Source organism: Megalobrama amblycephala, linkage group LG12 (genome assembly GCF_018812025.1).
Source record: "Megalobrama amblycephala isolate DHTTF-2021 linkage group LG12, ASM1881202v1, whole genome shotgun sequence".
NCBI lineage: Eukaryota > Metazoa > Chordata > Actinopteri > Cypriniformes > Xenocyprididae > Megalobrama > Megalobrama amblycephala.
In genome coordinates, this window is record NC_063055.1 from 40,139,425 (window position 1) to 40,157,010 (window position 17,586).

General features: G+C 40.3%; 1 protein-coding gene across 2 annotated transcripts in view; it reads left to right on the plus strand.

Annotated features, from left to right (window-relative positions):
- The first annotated feature begins 9,319 nt into the window (after positions 1–9,319).
- brpf1 (bromodomain and PHD finger containing, 1) overlaps positions 9,320–17,586 on the plus strand; it is a 29,652-nt gene continuing 21,385 nt past the window's right edge. Inside the window, exons 1-3 of one of the 2 annotated variants that reach the window (XM_048211164.1) lie at positions 9,320–9,901; positions 11,664–12,420; positions 16,368–16,557. In XM_048211164.1, coding sequence (XP_048067121.1) covers positions 11,717–12,420; positions 16,368–16,557 — 894 coding nt within the window. In that variant the 5' untranslated portion in view covers positions 9,320–9,901; positions 11,664–11,716. The remainder of the gene's footprint in view (positions 9,902–11,663; positions 12,421–16,367; positions 16,558–17,586) is intronic. The other variant, XM_048211163.1, reaches the window with a different exon arrangement.

Consider the following 17,586-nt stretch of genomic DNA (forward strand, 5'->3'; position numbering starts at 1 on the left):
GCCCTGGCCTTCTGTTGGGGACTCTGGACCTGGCCCGCCATCCCTCCCCCTGATCCTCCTCCTGTCCACCTCCCTCCTGAGTTTTTGTGTTTTTGTTTTTTTTTCTTTTTTGTCTGGTGGAGCGTCTGGTAGCCGCTCCTTTGAGGGGGGGTAATGTCATGATCATTAGTGTGAGTGCCCTATCAGCCACTAGAGGGCACTCCATCCTGGACTCTTGTTTTCACCCCGTGGACTTCATTACCCATAACGCACTGCCGGACTCATTATCTCATGATCACTTCATTACTCACAGCTGTCTTGTATTATGTTATCAGTGTCTGTCTATTTATACCCTGTTGGTTTCTGTTCTAGTTATGGAGTTTTCAGTTCACATTTCCCGGTCTGTGTTGTTTCTTGTTCCCTGTTTTGTGCCTGTTTTTGTATGGACTGCTACTCTGGATTTGACCCTGGCCTGTTTATGGATTCACGATATTGGATTACCCATTAAACTTACCTGCATTTGGATCTGTCTCTTGTCTCCGTGTTTGCTACCGTGACAAGACAGCGTCAGTGATTATAATGACTTCAGAAACTGAACACATCTGTATACTGTATCAGCGTAGACAGCGTCAGTGATTATAATGACTTCAGAAACTGAACACATCTGTATACTGTATCAGCGTAGACAGCGTCAGTCATTATAATGACTTCAGAAACTGAACACATCTGTATACTGTATCAGCGTAGACAGCGTCAGTCATTATAATGACTTCAGAAACTGAACACATCTGTATACTGTATCAGCGTAGACAGCGTCAGTCATTATAATGACTTCAGAAACTGAACACATCTGTATACTGTATCAGCGTAGACAGCGTCAGTCATTATAATGACTTCAGAAACTGAACACATCTGTATACTGTATCAGCGTAGACAGCGTCAGTCATTATAATGACTTCAGAAACTGAACACATCTGTATACTGTATCAGCGTAGACAGCGTCAGTCATTATAATGACTTCAGAAACTGAACACATCTGTATACTGTATCAGCGTAGACAGCGTCAGTCATTATAATGACTTCAGAAACTGAACACATCTGTATACTGTATCAGCGTAGACAGCGTCAGTCATTATAATGACTTCAGAAACTGAACACATCTGTATACTGTATCAGCGTAGACAGCGTCAGTCATTATAATGACTTCAGAAACTGAACACATCTGTATACTGTATCAGCGTAGACAGCGTCAGTCATTATAATGACTTCAGAAACTGAACACATCTGTATACTGTATCAGCGTAGACAGCGTCAGTCATTATAATGACTTCAGAAACTGAACACATCTGTATACTGTATCAGCGTAGACAGCGTCAGTCATTATAATGACTTCAGAAACCGAACACACATCTGTATACTGTATCAGCGTAGACAGCGTCAGTGATTATAATGACTTCAGAAACCGAACACACATCTGTATACTGTATCATCGTAGACAGCGTCAGTGATTATAATGACTTCAGAAACCGAACACACATCTGTATACTGTATCAGCGTAGACAGCGTCAGTGATTATAATGACTTCAGAAACCGAACACATCTGTATACTGTATCAGCGTAGACAGCGTCAGTGATTATAATGACTTCAGAAACCGAACACACATCTGTATACTGTATCAGCGTAGACAGCGTCAGTGATTATAATGACTTCAGAAACCGAACACATCTGTATACTGTATCATCGTAGACAGCGTCAGTCATTATAATGACTTCAGAAACCGAACACATCTGTATACTGTATCATCGTAGACAGCGTCAGTCATTATAATGACTTCAGAAACTGAACACATCTGTATACTGTATCATCGTAGACAGCGTCAGTCATTATAATGACTTCAGAAACTGAACACATCTGTATACTGTATCAGCGTAGACAGCGTCAGTCATTATGACTTCAGAAACCGAACACACATCTGTATACTGTATCAGCGTAGACAGCGTCAGTCATTATAATGACTTCAGAAACCGAACACATCTGTATACTGTATCAGCGTAGACAGCGTCAGTCATTATAATGACTTCAGAAACTGAACACATCTGTATACTGTATCAGCGTAGACAGCGTCAGTCATTATAATGACTTCAGAAACTGAACACATCTGTATACTGTATCAGCGTAGACAGCGTCAGTCATTATAATGACTTCAGAAACTGAACACATCTGTATACTGTATCAGCGTAGACAGCGTCAGTGATTATAATGACTTCAGAAACTGAACACATCTGTATACTGTATCAGCGTAGACAGCGTCAGTGATTATAATGACTTCAGAAGCTGAACATCTGTATACTGTATCAGCGTAGACAGCGTCAGTGATTATAATGACTTCAGAAACTGAACATCTGTATACTGTATCAGCGTAGACAGCGTCAGTGATTATAATGACTTCAGAAACTGAACGCACATCTGTATACTGTATCAGCGTAGACAGCGTTAGTCATTATAATGACTTCAGAAACTGAACACATCTGTATACTGTATCAGCGTAGACAGCGTCAGTCATTATAATGACTTCAGAAACTGAACATCTGTATACTGTATCAGCGTAGACAGCGTCAGTCATTATAATGACTTCAGGAACCGAACACACATCTGTATACTGTATCAGCGTAGACAGCATCAGTCATTATAATGACTTCAGAAACTGAACACATCTGTATACTGTATCAGCGTAGACAGCGTCAGTCATTATAATGACTTCAGAAACTGAACGCACATCTGTATACTGTATCAGCGTAGACAGCGTCAGTGATTATAATGACTTCAGAAACTGAACGCACATCTGTATACTGTATCAGCGTAGACAGCGTCAGTGATTATAATGACTTCAGAAACTGAACACATCTGTATACTGTATCAGCGTAGACAGCGTCAGTGATTATAATGACTTCAGAAACTGAACACATCTGTATACTGTATCAGCGTAGACAGCGTCAGTGATTATAATGACTTCAGAAACTGAACACATCTGTATACTGTATCAGCGTAGACAGCGTCAGTGATTATAATGACTTCAGAAACTGAACACATCTGTATACTGTATCAGCGTAGACGGCGTCAGTGATTATAATGACTTCAGAAACTGAACACATCTGTATACTGTATCAGCGTAGACGGCGTCAGTGATTATAATGACTTCAGAAACTGAACACATCTGTATACTGTATCAGCGTAGACGGCGTCAGTCATTATAATGACTTCAGAAACTGAACACATCTGTATACTGTATCAGCGTAGACAGCGTCAGTCATTATAATGACTTCAGAAACTGAACACATCTGTATACTGTATCAGCGTAGACAGCGTCAGTCATTATAATGACTTCAGAAACTGAACACATCTGTATACTGTATCAGCGTAGACAGCGTCAGTGATTATAATGACTTCAGAAACTGAACACATCTGTATACTGTATCAGCGTAGACAGCGTCAGTGATTATAATGACTTCAGAAACTGAACACATCTGTATACTGTATCAGCGTAGACAGCGTCAGTGATTATAATGACTTCAGAAACTGAACATCTGTATACTGTATCAGCGTAGACAGCGTCAGTGATTATAATGACTTCAGAAACTGAACACATCTGTATACTGTATCAGCGTAGACAGCGTCAGTCATTATAATGACTTCAGAAACTGAACATCTGTATACTGTATCAGCGTAGACAGCGTCAGTGATTATAATGACTTCAGAAACTGAACACATCTGTATACTGTATCAGCGTAGACAGCGTCAGTCATTATAATGACTTCAGAAACTGAACATCTGTATACTGTATCAGCGTAGACAGCGTCAGTGATTATAATGACTTCAGAAACTGAACACATCTGTATACTGTATCAGCGTAGACAGCGTCAGTGATTATAATGACTTCAGAAACTGAACACATCTGTATACTGTATCAGCGTAGACAGCGTCAGTGATTATAATGACTTCAGAAACTGAACACATCTGTATACTGTATCAGCGTAGACAGCGTCAGTGATTATAATGACTTCAGAAACTGAACACATCTGTATACTGTATCAGCGTAGACGGCGTCAGTGATTATAATGACTTCAGAAACTGAACACATCTGTATACTGTATCAGCGTAGACGGCGTCAGTGATTATAATGACTTCAGAAACTGAACACATCTGTATACTGTATCAGCGTAGACGGCGTCAGTGATTATAATGACTTCAGAAACTGAACACATCTGTATACTGTATCAGCGTAGACGGCGTCAGTGATTATAATGACTTCAGAAACTGAACACATCTGTATACTGTATCAGCGTAGACGGCGTCAGTGATTATAATGACTTCAGAAACTGAACACATCTGTATACTGTATCAGCGTAGACGGCGTCAGTGATTATAATGACTTCAGAAACTGAACACATCTGTATACTGTATCAGCGTAGACAGCGTCAGTCATTATAATGACTTCAGAAACCGAACACACATCTGTATACTGTATCATCGTAGACAGCGTCAGTGATTATAATGACTTCAGAAACTGAACACATCTGTATACTGTATCAGCGTAGACAGCGTCAGTCATTATAATGACTTCAGAAACTGAACACATCTGTATACTGTATCAGCGTAGACAGCGTCAGTGATTATAATGACTTCAGAAACTGAACACATCTGTATACTGTATCAGCGTAGACAGCGTCAGTCATTATAATGACTTCAGAAACCGAACACACATCTGTATACTGTATCATCGTAGACAGCGTCAGTGATTATAATGACTTCAGAAACCGAACACACATCTGTATACTGTATCAGCGTAGACAGCGTCAGTCATTATAATGACTTCAGAAACCGAACACACATCTGTATACTGTATCAGCGTAGACAGCGTCAGTGATTATAATGACTTCAGAAACCGAACACACATCTGTATACTGTATCAGCGTAGACAGCGTCAGTCATTATAATGACTTCAGAAACCGAACACACATCTGTATACTGTATCAGCGTAGACAGCGTCAGTGATTATAATGACTTCAGAAACCGAACACACATCTGTATACTGTATCAGCGTAGACAGCGTCAGTGATTATAATGACTTCAGAAACCGAACACACATCTGTATACTGTATCAGCGTAGACAGCGTCAGTCATTATAATGACTTCAGAAACCGAACACACATCTGTATACTGTATCAGCGCAGACAGCGTCAGTCATTATAATGACTTCAGAAACCGAACACACATCTGTATACTGTATCAGCGTAGACAGCGTCAGTCATTATAATGACTTCAGAAACTGAACACATCTGTATACTGTATCAGCGTAGACAGCGTCAGTCATTACAATGACTTTAGAAACTTTTGGTTGATGTCTTGCTCTGGAGGCAGGCATATGCAAATGTATTTGCCCGTGTGATGTCACAAGTCCCCCAATATCCAGTCACTTTTGGAGCTTTATTAAATAAATGCTTTGTTTATGATGAAGAGGACGTTTTAAGCTATGTAACTTGCAGGATGTTTCTCTGGAACTGCCCTATCCTGCTTCACTTCCTACCTGTCTGACCATCAGCATTACATCTCTCTCCACCAGGCTAAGTCCACTGCTGCCCTTCTCTCACAGTGTTCCCCAGGGTTCTGTCCTTGGGCCTTTTTACATTTCATCATCTTCATGCTTCCATTAGGTAACATTATTTGTTATCATGGCTTTAACTTCCATCGCTATGGAGATGACACCCAACGTTACATCCGTTCTCAATGTGCTGCTCCTTTCCCCACCAACTCCAAATCGGCTTGTATTGATGATATTGTTATCAATTCACCTCAAATTATATCCTGTTTCTGTGTCTGACAGTGTCTAGAGTCTTGGTTCGACCTTCCACAATGACATTGCAGTTCTTCATTATCATGAAAGTTTATTATCTGCATGCATTTTAAAGCCATAACAGTCTAAACCTCTGATATATGGTTTTCTAAGCGCACACATCTAAACCACACACTCAGAAAGCTGTCTGTCAGATGCATCCTGTGAGTGTTAAACTAAGTTCTCTTTCACTTCTTATTGAGCTTAAACTGTCAAAAACACACAAAGTTCACATAAACGCAGTTGGTTATGTCTGTGAATGTAAACAGCAGGGAAAGAAATCACATGTGTATATTAGATCTGTGTATTAAAGTGACAGCAGCGTAATATATGTATCTACTGCTGTATCTGCTGTTAATATGAACCAAACAACAAAAGAAAAACAGAAAATCAATTCTCTGATCTCTGACTTTAAGATCTGTTTAAACGTATGTTATGTTATCTACCTCAGTTTATTATGTTATCTATCTCACTTTATCTGTATTGTTTCTTTGTCTCCTGTCATGTTTATTTACTATAATATTGTAAAGCGACTTTGAGATTTCAGAAAGGTGGTTTGTCCACCGCATGCCTTGGGGTGAGACACGCGGGGTGACAGCACTCGCCAACCCCGAGTGCTGTCCTCACTGTTCTCTCTTCCCATCAAGGGTGCTAGAGAGAAGAGTGCGTCTTGTGGCCGCTAATAATGGAGACCCTGTTTTTTTTCTGCCACCAGCGGAGGAGACAACACAGCCCCCTGCGTCATGCAGCTGCCCCGAACTGAGTTCACTCTTTGGATGAAAGAGAAGAGGATGAGGACGATGACGGAGCTATTGCTTGTCTGTTCCTCCAGCCGAATCCCTCCCGGCCAGGCAGAGAGTTAAACGAAGGGTCGCCCTCCCCAGCTCAGGCGGACCTTGACCTACTGGAAATGTGCCGGAGGACAGTGGCAAAAATCTCCGCTGACTGGCCGCCACGTGCCCCAGCCATTAAACAGCTCATTCCAGTGGCCTCCACGTGCGTTTCAGAAATGAAACGTTTCTGGGATAAGCCCTTCTCACACAGGGTTCTTCTAAATGGGTTTTCCAGGCTGGATTGTTAATTATCAGATTCCCGGTCTCAAAACATGTCTCAGTTATATCCTATTGCTAATTTCTGCTCGTCCAGCACTTTGCAACAACACAGCCTTGTTTCTGCAGTGACTTTCAGCATGTTTCCTATAAAAATGTCTGACGTTTACGTTTTACAATCCGATCAGAGCAGTCAGACAGAAATGGATTTCCAGAAATGCAATTTGAATAGGATTCAAACCACACATGAATGTAGCTCGAAACGCATTTCATGTGGTTTTTGGCTGTTCAGACAATCGGATATGCACAAAAATCGGTTTTGGACTGACAGTCTGAACGAGGCTACAGTGAATTTCAAGTTCAAAAAAAGCAAAAAACAGTAAGTAATCCAGGCAGGAGCAGACAGGAACAATTCCGGAGATGCACGCAATGACTGAAGTACAGGAACAAGGCGGCACGCAGGCGACAGCGAGAAGCAGGCCAGAGACTGGGGAGATCCGTGATTAGAGATCGAGAGCGAGACTGGGGCTGAATGCAGTGAGGAACCGCCTGGGAAACAGGAGGGTAGTAGAGAAAACAAAACCTAAAAGATGAAAGCAAAACTGGAAAAATATTCAATCTCGGCAAAACACGAGACTGGATAATCGCTTGACAGCACATGAGAGGGCACTAAAGACGGGGACACGCTTAACAATTGTAAGGCCGATTATGAATGTAATTTGATACTTAGGACTGATCATGCCCAAACACGCCGAGTCAGAGCCAGTTGAGTTCAGTTGGTGTTTAAAGTATTCAAATCTGCTTCAGTCGAAGGAAACAGTCTTTGTGTGTTGAGCTCAGTCTTAGAATGTTTTAGCTCAGGGGTGTCCAACTCTGCTCCTGGAGAGCTCCCGTCCTGCAGACTTCAGGTCCAACATGCTCCAACACACCTGTCTGTAATTATCAAGCAAACCTGAACACCTTGCTTAGCTGGTTCAGGTGTGGAAATCTGCAGGATGGTAGCTCTCCAGGAGCATGTTTTAGCTAGTCGTTAAGTGTGTCCCCGGCTTAATTAGGAGAGTAAAGGATTTAACTGATAATGAACAGGTGAAACAATAACAAGGGAAGGAATGGAATAACAAGGGGGCGGAATAAGACACTGCAATGACACTACATGGAGTTAGGGATGTCATATCCCCCTCATGTTGAGCCAAGGCCGTGACCATGTCTTGAACGGGGGGGGGGGGTCTATTTGTTTAAAGAAATTAAATAAAGGATCAAAGAGATTTTAAGGCACAATATGTAAGATTTTTGGATTAAAATATCCATAAACCAGTAGAACAGTGTTATATATTTTGTTGACGTGTGTACTTTAATTATCCCGAATGTTTCCAAGAGTGTTTAAATCCAGAGAAATAAGCAATTTTAACCAGGACACGAGCCGCGTCCGTGTGTCACCTATCAATGACGTCATACCCGCGTTACCCTCGGTTTCTGGTTTTATTTTGAAGAAACCACTGAAACACCAATGACACGTTAATATATTTTGTGTTTTATTAGACAGGTGAGCAACTGTTTGGATAGATTCATCGACAGAAAAGTAATTATTGTTATATAGCTCAACACAGTCAGTCTTATTGTTTAAATCTCATTTTCTTGATTTACCATGAGTACCATGTTTTACTATGACTAATATCGATCTATCTTCTTATCTACCGGAAATTTTAGAATATCATATTAAATGCTGGATGATTGTGTTGATAAATGATATGCAGTTAATTTTAAAACGTATTGTATGATGGAGAAAATGCTGTATTACTGTTACTAAAAATAAAACTGCATCTGATTATGCTATGTTAGCTACTTCACAAGTATATTCATGTCTTCATAGTGTTTTTCTCTGAGGCATGGTAAAGCATGGTACTCGCAAAAACATCAAGAAAATTAGATTTAAACAATAAGACTAAATGTGTTGAGCTATATAACAACAATTAGTTTTCTGTCTATGAATATATCAAAACAGTTGTTCCCTTGTCTATTAAAACATGTAAATATTAAAGCGTCTTTGGTGTTTCCATGGTTTCTACAAAATAAAGCGGAAACCGAGGGTAACGCGGGTATGACGCGATTGACAGGCGACTCCTCACACGTCCCGGAGCCTTGGTTAAAAATGCTTTTTTCTCTCGATTTAGTTGGAAACATTTGGGATATTGTAAGTACTCAAGTGAACAAAATATATAACACTGGCCTAGTGGTTTTATGATATTTTACTGCAAAAATATTACATATTGCACCTTTAATAACAATAACTTGAATTTTAATTTCTGTGTGAATTATCCCTTTAAGCAAACAGCGGTAAACATGTTTATTTGTTACTGTAGGTGAAGCGGCGCCCTCTGCAGGTCTGCACCGGTCACTGCACTCCTGCGACGCATTCAAATATCTGATGCAAAGCGTTCACACACCCATATTCATATTCGCTCCGCTGTAATGCCCATGAATCGGAGCAAATAAGCTTTATCCTATATAAACAATCCAAATATTACAGCTAAAATAGCAGTAGTCCAATATTACTTGCAGCATTATTTGTTTTCTACTCGCATACTAAATGGTCAGACGCAGCGGGCAACCGCGTGACGACCGACGGCTGATTCGTCAGTATAGAGAGAAGCAGAAAAATAATCAAGGACATATGAAGAGTTCTGATTGATTTTTTTCAAGTATCTGCGTTAACCGACTGTATGTTACGAATGAGAAATATTATCGCCAAAATACGTTTAAAATCGCGGGTTGTAGTGTGGAGGATTGGTGAATGTGCGGACACGGGACGCGCGGTAGCCCCTTTGTTCGTAGCTTCAGTTCCTGGTGTTATTCAGTGTGATGATCAGAATTCATAAAGCATCTATTAATTCTGCTCAAACTCTCCTGCTGTGAATTAAACTCATCTCGGTGTGAATTCTCATTCTCGGAGTGAGCGTGAAATCCGCCGCGGACTCTGGAGTAGTAAGTGTTTACGACAAAACACTTTCACCTGTTAGAGATGTGTTTGTGTGTAAAATTATCATGTATAAACTCATATTTCACATGATCATATTTATATACTCTGCACATTGGCACAGGAAAGGCGGGGTTGCTTTCAGTCAGCCACTAACACAAACTACCACGGATTTACCATGTTTTTGAACCTTTACCATGGTACATTGTGTGAAGTTTTCTCATGTAAATACATTGTAAATGACTGTGGTAATTACGGTACATGTCAAAATATGATGGGAACATGTCTGTAGTTTTTTGTGATTGAGTTACATTGAATTTCAGTGCAGGTTTTGTAGTAAACAGACTGAGATCAGATGGAGGGAAATACAGCTTACAGCTTCACTTCACTCAGTTCAAGGCTGTTGTTTCTGGTGTAGAAATCAATGAAATTACTAGTAATTTTGAGTCACCAAGTAACATTGAATTAAAGGTGCAATATGTAAGATTTTTGCAGTAAAATATCCAAAAACTGTATATTTTGTTCACTTGAGTACTTACAATATCCCAAATGTTTCCAACTATTTGTAAATCGTGAGAAAATTGCAATGTTAACCAAGGCTGCGGGACGTGTGAGGAGTCGCCTGTCAATGGCGTCATACCCGCGTTACCCTCGGTTTCCGGTTTATTTAGTAGAAACCATGGAAACACCAAAGATGCTTTAATATTTACATGTTTTAATAGACAAGGGAACAACTGTTTTGATATATTTATAAACTAATTATTGTTATATAGCTCAACACGTTTAGTCTTATTGTTTAAATCTAATTTTCTTAATTTTTTGCGAGTATCATGCTTTACCATGCCTCAGAGAAAAACACTGTTTTGTCAAGTAGCTAACATAGCATAATCAGATGCAGCTTTAGTTTTAGTAACTAGGGCTGCACGATTTATCACGATAAAATCGCACGCGATATGGCAAAGGCTGCGATTATTTAATGCGTGGCTTGTCAGAGCTGTGCCTTTGCATTTTCATAATCGCACTAAGAATCGCGTTTAAGTTCAATGTTATTTTTCGTATCGTGCGATATATCTTGCAGCCCTAATAGTAACAGTAATACAGTATTTTCTCCATCATACAATACGTTTTAAAATCAATTGCATGCCATTTATCAACACAAGCCATCCAGCATTTAATATGATATTGTAAAATCGATCTATCTTACTGCAGTGTGTAACAGTGTTTCACAGCAGCCGCCGAGCGAACGCACAGAGTAACGTTATAACATCATTTTCAACACACTCAAATGTATCTAATATGATAAACAGAGCTGTGTTACCTCATACTCATGACCGGAAAAGCGGAAGCGGCGTCAGCGACTGTGTCATAATAAAAGTCCCGCTGCTCGTGAGGCGTGTGTTGATCAATCGCTCCAGCTCCTCATTCAGCTCCACAACACTCGCTCCTGCTCTGCTTCATACTACAGTAACGTTAATGATCGCATCCATGAACATGATTTCTGCCCGACTCCAATCCCTATTCTTTTGTACCATCCGTTGAGATGATGTCCCAAGATTCTGCGCTCAAACATGCCGTCATCAAGCTACGCCTTTGATTTGAATAGACCTCTAGCGGACAGAAATCTTACATACTGCACCTTTAAAGGTGAAATTTTGAAGTAGGATGTTCTTATAAGAGTCTAATAATCTTTGTTTCATTTACAACTTTACAGTGTAATTTAATAGCCAACTGTTTTGTTCTGTGAAAAGCTCTATACTAAAGTAATTGCAGTGTTTTTGTCGTCCTCACAGATGTAAGCCGGACCTGTCGTGAGCATTGACGGCATGGGGCTGGACTTTGACGTGAAGACATTCTGCCACAACCTCCGGGCGACCAAACCCCCCTACGAGTGTCCGGTGGAGAGCTGCCGTAAGGTCTACAAGAGCTACAGCGGCATCGAGTACCACCTGTACCATTATGACCACGACAACCCGCCTCCGCCGCAGGGCAGCCCGCAGAAGAAGCGCAAGGGCCGTCCTCCTCGCTCCAGCTTGCCCGGCTCCGCCGACGGCCCTGACTCCAGCACGGGATCTGGGGCTCCCGGGCAAGCGGCGACGCCGGGCAGCCCGGCCGAACGCTCGGAGCGCTCGCACTCGCCCGTCAGAGAGACCATGACCTACGCCGAAGCGCAGCGGATGGTGGAGCTGGAGATCCGCGGCCGGGTTCACCGCATCAGCATCTTTGACAACCTGGATGTGGTCTCGGAGGAGGACAGCGGTGCCGAAGAGCCTCCGTCGGCGGGAATGGGCGCGTGTAACGGTGGCGAGGCCGGGGGAATCGGCAAGGACAGACTGGACGGTTCTGCGGCCAATGGGGAGAAAGGGCCTCAGAAAACTGGAAAGCACAAGAGCAAAGAGAAGAAGAAGGACAGCGGCTCACACCATCACATGAACCCGCCCGGGCCGGCCGTCAAGCTGCCTGAGGTGGTGTTTCGAGAGCTGGATCAGGAGAGACCGGACGCGCCCCCTCGACCCATGTCTTACTACAGGTAGAGTTCAACAACATCGAGATCATGTGTGTGTGATTTTATTACTTTAGGCGTGAGATGTGATGAGGTTTGGAGCATGTTTACGTCAACATGAAATGAGAAGTGACCCAACTTACTTTCTTTAAAGGGGCTCTTGATTATGATTTGACTTTTTTAGCTTTAGTTAGTGTGTAATGTTGCTGTTTGAGCATAAACAACATCTGCAAAGTTACAACGCACAAAGTTCAATGCAAAGGGATATTTTATTTTTTAAATGTCTGGCTACAATGAGCTTCTTCCCAGGTTAGTGACTAGGGGTGTGCACAAATAGTCGAATATTCGACCTGTAATTAATATTCGAAAAATAAAAATACTATTCGAATTTTACTATGTTGCTTTGCTGGCCATAAATGCAGTGAATCCATGATAAATCCTGAGCACTAAAACTCGCAGTTATAACTAAATGCACCAGGTGGCGCTGTGGAGCGTGTTTAACAAGTTTATTTTATTTTATTTGATCACATAATGTTGTCATCTACCTCGCGAAGTTTGGAATTACTTGGATGAAAATGATCTTACACAATGGAATTACTTTTGATCAAATTAATTAATGAAACCGAGTTATCATAATATCAACACCACAAAAAAAAGAAAAAAAAGAAAGAAAGCACATGAAATCTAAACACCTGAGAGGAAAGACAGCTGTCCATCACGGCATTCACGACAGGTAAGAGCAGCTGTACCCCCGAGTGAGCCGAGATGATAACTTATCTGATAGCAAAATGATTTTGAGACATATGCTTCCTTTAAGTTTCGTTGAGGGAGACACATTTACGAACAGAAAACAAAGAGCTGCTGTTAGAAACTTAGCTCAGCATATCGTTATGTATTATCTTGTTTCTGCAAAGTCTCGTTTTCTCACCTGAGCATGTAAATATTATTGTTTTTCTCAACATGAACATGTGAAACAATATGAAAACGATAACCATACCCTATAATGTTACTGACTCGAGTGTATTATGAACGTTTTGTACGATAACTGGCGCTGTCTATTAGCGTTTTTCTCGTTCGCGCTGCTTGAGCTTAAATGCTTTTGTTCTTTTTGCACATATTGTTTAATGCTTTGAACTAAAAGAAAAGCTTAAGATATAATGTAAGCTTGCTGTGTATATTGCCTAATCGTAAGCTTGTTCAGAAATGGTTACAAAATCTTGATGAATTTAAAAAAAAAATAACGTCCTTATTGTTTAATGTTATTTAAATAAACGAATATTTGAATATTCGTTTTTTACGAGCCCAAATATTCTAATACAATATTTTGGAAAAATGCCCATCCCTATTTAGTGACATCACTAACCCTAAAATTTACATAAACCCCGCCCCCAAGAACACACAACAAAGGGGGCGGGAGGCTGAACACCGTTACTGACAATCCTCATTTTGGCTGCGTGAGATTCTCCAGCTTTGTTGTTGTTGTTGAGCTGTTAAAGCTCCGCCCTCTTCTGGAAAGCAGAGCTCATTTGCATTTAAAGGGACACACACAAAAACGGCGTGTTTTTGCTCACACCCAAATAGGGGCAAATTTGACAAGCTATAATAAATCATCTGTGGGGGATTTTGAGCTGAAACTTCACACACACATTCTGGAGACACCAGAGACTTATATTACATCTTGTAAATGGGGCATTATAGGTCCCCTTGAATATGTGTTCCTGGTCTTACTGTGAACAGTCCAGCAGTGCTCGTTACTCCAAAAAAAAGTTTGCTCTTATAATCTTTTATCTAAACTCTGGGAATGCACTAATATAAAATTGAAAGTATTCATGAAAGTGAAGTTGAGTTTGTCTTTTCTTTTCTATTGTGAAGTGTATCTGAGTGAAACGCTTCTCAAACAAGAACAGATGTAGGGCGGGGCTTGATTTTGTCCATGGGGAATTGATTGGATGGTTGTGGTTTGCTATTGGTGGATCTCATGTGAGTGACAGGTTGCCCCGCCCTCATCATCAGAGAAGAGATGCTGCAAGAGGAAGATATTCTGATTCAAGATTATGAGAAACATGAATTTAAAACAATGATGTGCACCGATAAATCATTTTTATCTGCAATATTCCATAAACAAAAACAATAATTGCTCATTTTGCTTTCACACAGACTTTATTTTTTATTATATTGCTTTTATTTCTGCTTTAATTATTTTTGTGTTGATGAGTAATTACACAGCTTCAAAAGAAAATCCATGACGTTTTCCACATTCAACCTTCTTTGTTTTGATTGTTTTGATTGTTGCAGCACCCAGTATATACTGCGATTAGACAACATGACAAAACTAGACCGCTGCCATAATAAACAAAATACTCACACACAGTGTAAATGCAAGATTTATTGTGAGTGTGTAGATCTCTGTCAGTGAGGTTGTGCTGCAGCGGCTGGGCGATAGAGCTAAAAATTCACATCTCAATATTTTTCCAAAATTTACACATTTTAATGTTTTTGCATACTCTCTGAAAAATGTAAAAAAAAAAATTGCCCCTGATGAAAAAAGAAAAAAAAAATCTGTAATTGTGGTTAGTGCGGCGACATATAGCTCAACTGCACCTCCGGCGACCTGTGTTCGATTCCCGACTTGAGGTCCTTTGCCGATCCCATTACCCTTTCTCCACCCCACGCTTTCCCATAGTTCAGGATTGCCAGGTCTGTGGTTCTGTTACTTGTGTTGTGAAAAAAGCAGTCTCAGCTTTCAGATTCTGTCCATTTTATCACGAAAGTCAAACAATAAATGTTGTTTTGAAGTTCATAAATGTGATGTTACAGATCGCTGTAGTGCCTTCAAGCGGCAGCGTGGAGCACGAGTATTTTCTTCCTCTTTACTACAGCAGCAAATAAACATGAATGAACATCAGAAGATACAGATCATCTTACTGAAATGAATCATGTCTCGTGTAATCGATCAGTCAGTGTTTCAGCTGCGGAAAGACGTCGATGAAATAAGCAATGGCACTTAACGTCACATTTACCTCAGGAAAGTTATCCAGTGTTCACAGTTCATTAGTTAGATATAAAAACACTAGAGAGGAGCTTATTTACTGCTAATTATTTATGTATGCTTGAATAAATTTGTCATGAAGACCTTATGTGCAGTGCAACTGAGTTGTGCACAAACATTTCTGTGTTTATTATTATATCTGAAAATAAATAGAAGTTGAATATAATAGTTTGTGCTCTGGTGTAAAGTGTATCCTCTAATATTACAGTAATGTCCCAAATGAGACGATCCCTGTATAGTTTCAGCATTAGTTGGGAGAGATTATTTTCCTTAAGAAAATCAAACTGTCGGTATCTGCAGAAATGATTCTGAATAATCGGCTGAGAAATTTATTATCGTACATCTCTATTTAAAATCATATTTACATGAAGGTACCAATATATACATATGGTTTATAAAAATATGAAAATGATAAAAGTGCAGTCTTCCTACAAACAAAGCAAGTTCTTTGAAGGACAAAAACGCATTACATGGATCAGGTGGCAGGTCTATTAGATTGCAAGAGTTAACGCACAGATCTATTCTGACATCAGATTTTTTGTCCCGTCTGTTGCTATGGTTATATCACTGTCAGTCATCGCATTTTCCGATCCACTCCTGCATTTAATTACAGTTGTCAATCCAGAAACGTTGCAGTGTTTGGCTAGTAGCATGAGAAATTAAACTTTTATTCAAAGTGTGAATGGATTATAAACAAACTGAGCAAAGAGTGCTGTCAATCACTGAGATTAATTATAAACACTCCAGTTTTACCATTTACTGCACTTTGTTATTCTTCTAGTTATTTACCTATAGTGGCTAATGAATTGAAAGTCTCACACATTCACAGAAAACGAAGGTAACTTCATCACTCCAGATGATGATGAGTGTTTGTGGAAATAGCAGTGAGGTTTGATGTAAAACCCTGTCCTTCTCCTCCTCTCAGGTACATTGATAAGTCTGCCGAGGAGCTGGATGAAGAGGTGGAGTATGATATAGACGAGGAAGACTACATCTGGCTGGACATCATGAATGACAGGCGTCGTGCTGATGGCGTGGCGCCCATCCCTCAGGAAGTGTTCGAGTATCTGATGGACCGGCTGGAGAAGGAGTCTTACTTTGAGAGCCACAACAAGGTGAGATGAGCTGCCTCACGTTGATGAGATTGATACGGTAAAACCAACGCCATCTTTACTGTTCGTATCGCTGTGAATCAAGAGCTGAGATTCAGATATGCAAATGAGCGTTTGGTTTTCAACCAATCACAACAGACTGGGTCATCTGAGCAATCAGAGCAGAGCAGCTCTCAGAAAGGAGGGGTTTAGAGAGACTGAATCCTTGATTGAACCGTTTCAGACACTGAGAAAAGATCAAGTTAAAGTGTTTTTTGACCTTTGGTTGCATGTAAATCTACTCTAGGAGACTCCAAAACAACATTAGGAAGCTTTAAAATATCATCATGGGGCACTTTAAAGTTGAGCATGTGTGTTGTCTGCAAGCATCACATCATGTGTTGTTGAGGAGAGCGTGTTGTTACTTTAACTGATCAGGCGCCCTATTTTTACCTGCTGGAGCAGAAGACGGTTGAAGAAACCCACAGATGCTCATTGAAAGAGGAACTTGAGGCGCATCTACAGACCAGAAGATCACAGGGTGGTTTAGCAGCATCTTGACTGTAACACCCGAGCACAGTGGAATGGTGCACACACCATTTTATTTAAGTTTTCAGAAAATGTTAAAACTAGTTTTAAATGGATAAAAATAGGATATTGTTAAATAAAGTTAAATCTGACTGTGTAAACAGCTCTGTTTTATATGTATTTAAAAGGGCTGTTTAAACTTTATTATCAAAACATCATACTGACAGTAACTGGCATACACAAAAAAATTAGCTAAAATCGGCAGATTTCGATGACAACTTTTTCCTTCTTTTTAAACAATTGCTTATTGATATATTGAAATATCATGCCAGGATTGGGCGATATGACCGTGTATTTTTTACCCCTGATAAAGATATACATCATATCATAGTTCAAGGTTTTTCTTGGATCAAAAATGGTCTTCGGTGGTGATGGACAAACATGGTCATCCTCACACACAGTATAAAGTACCCAACCCATGTGACCTGTAAGCAAAGTACTGACAATAAAATAAATGCAAAGAAA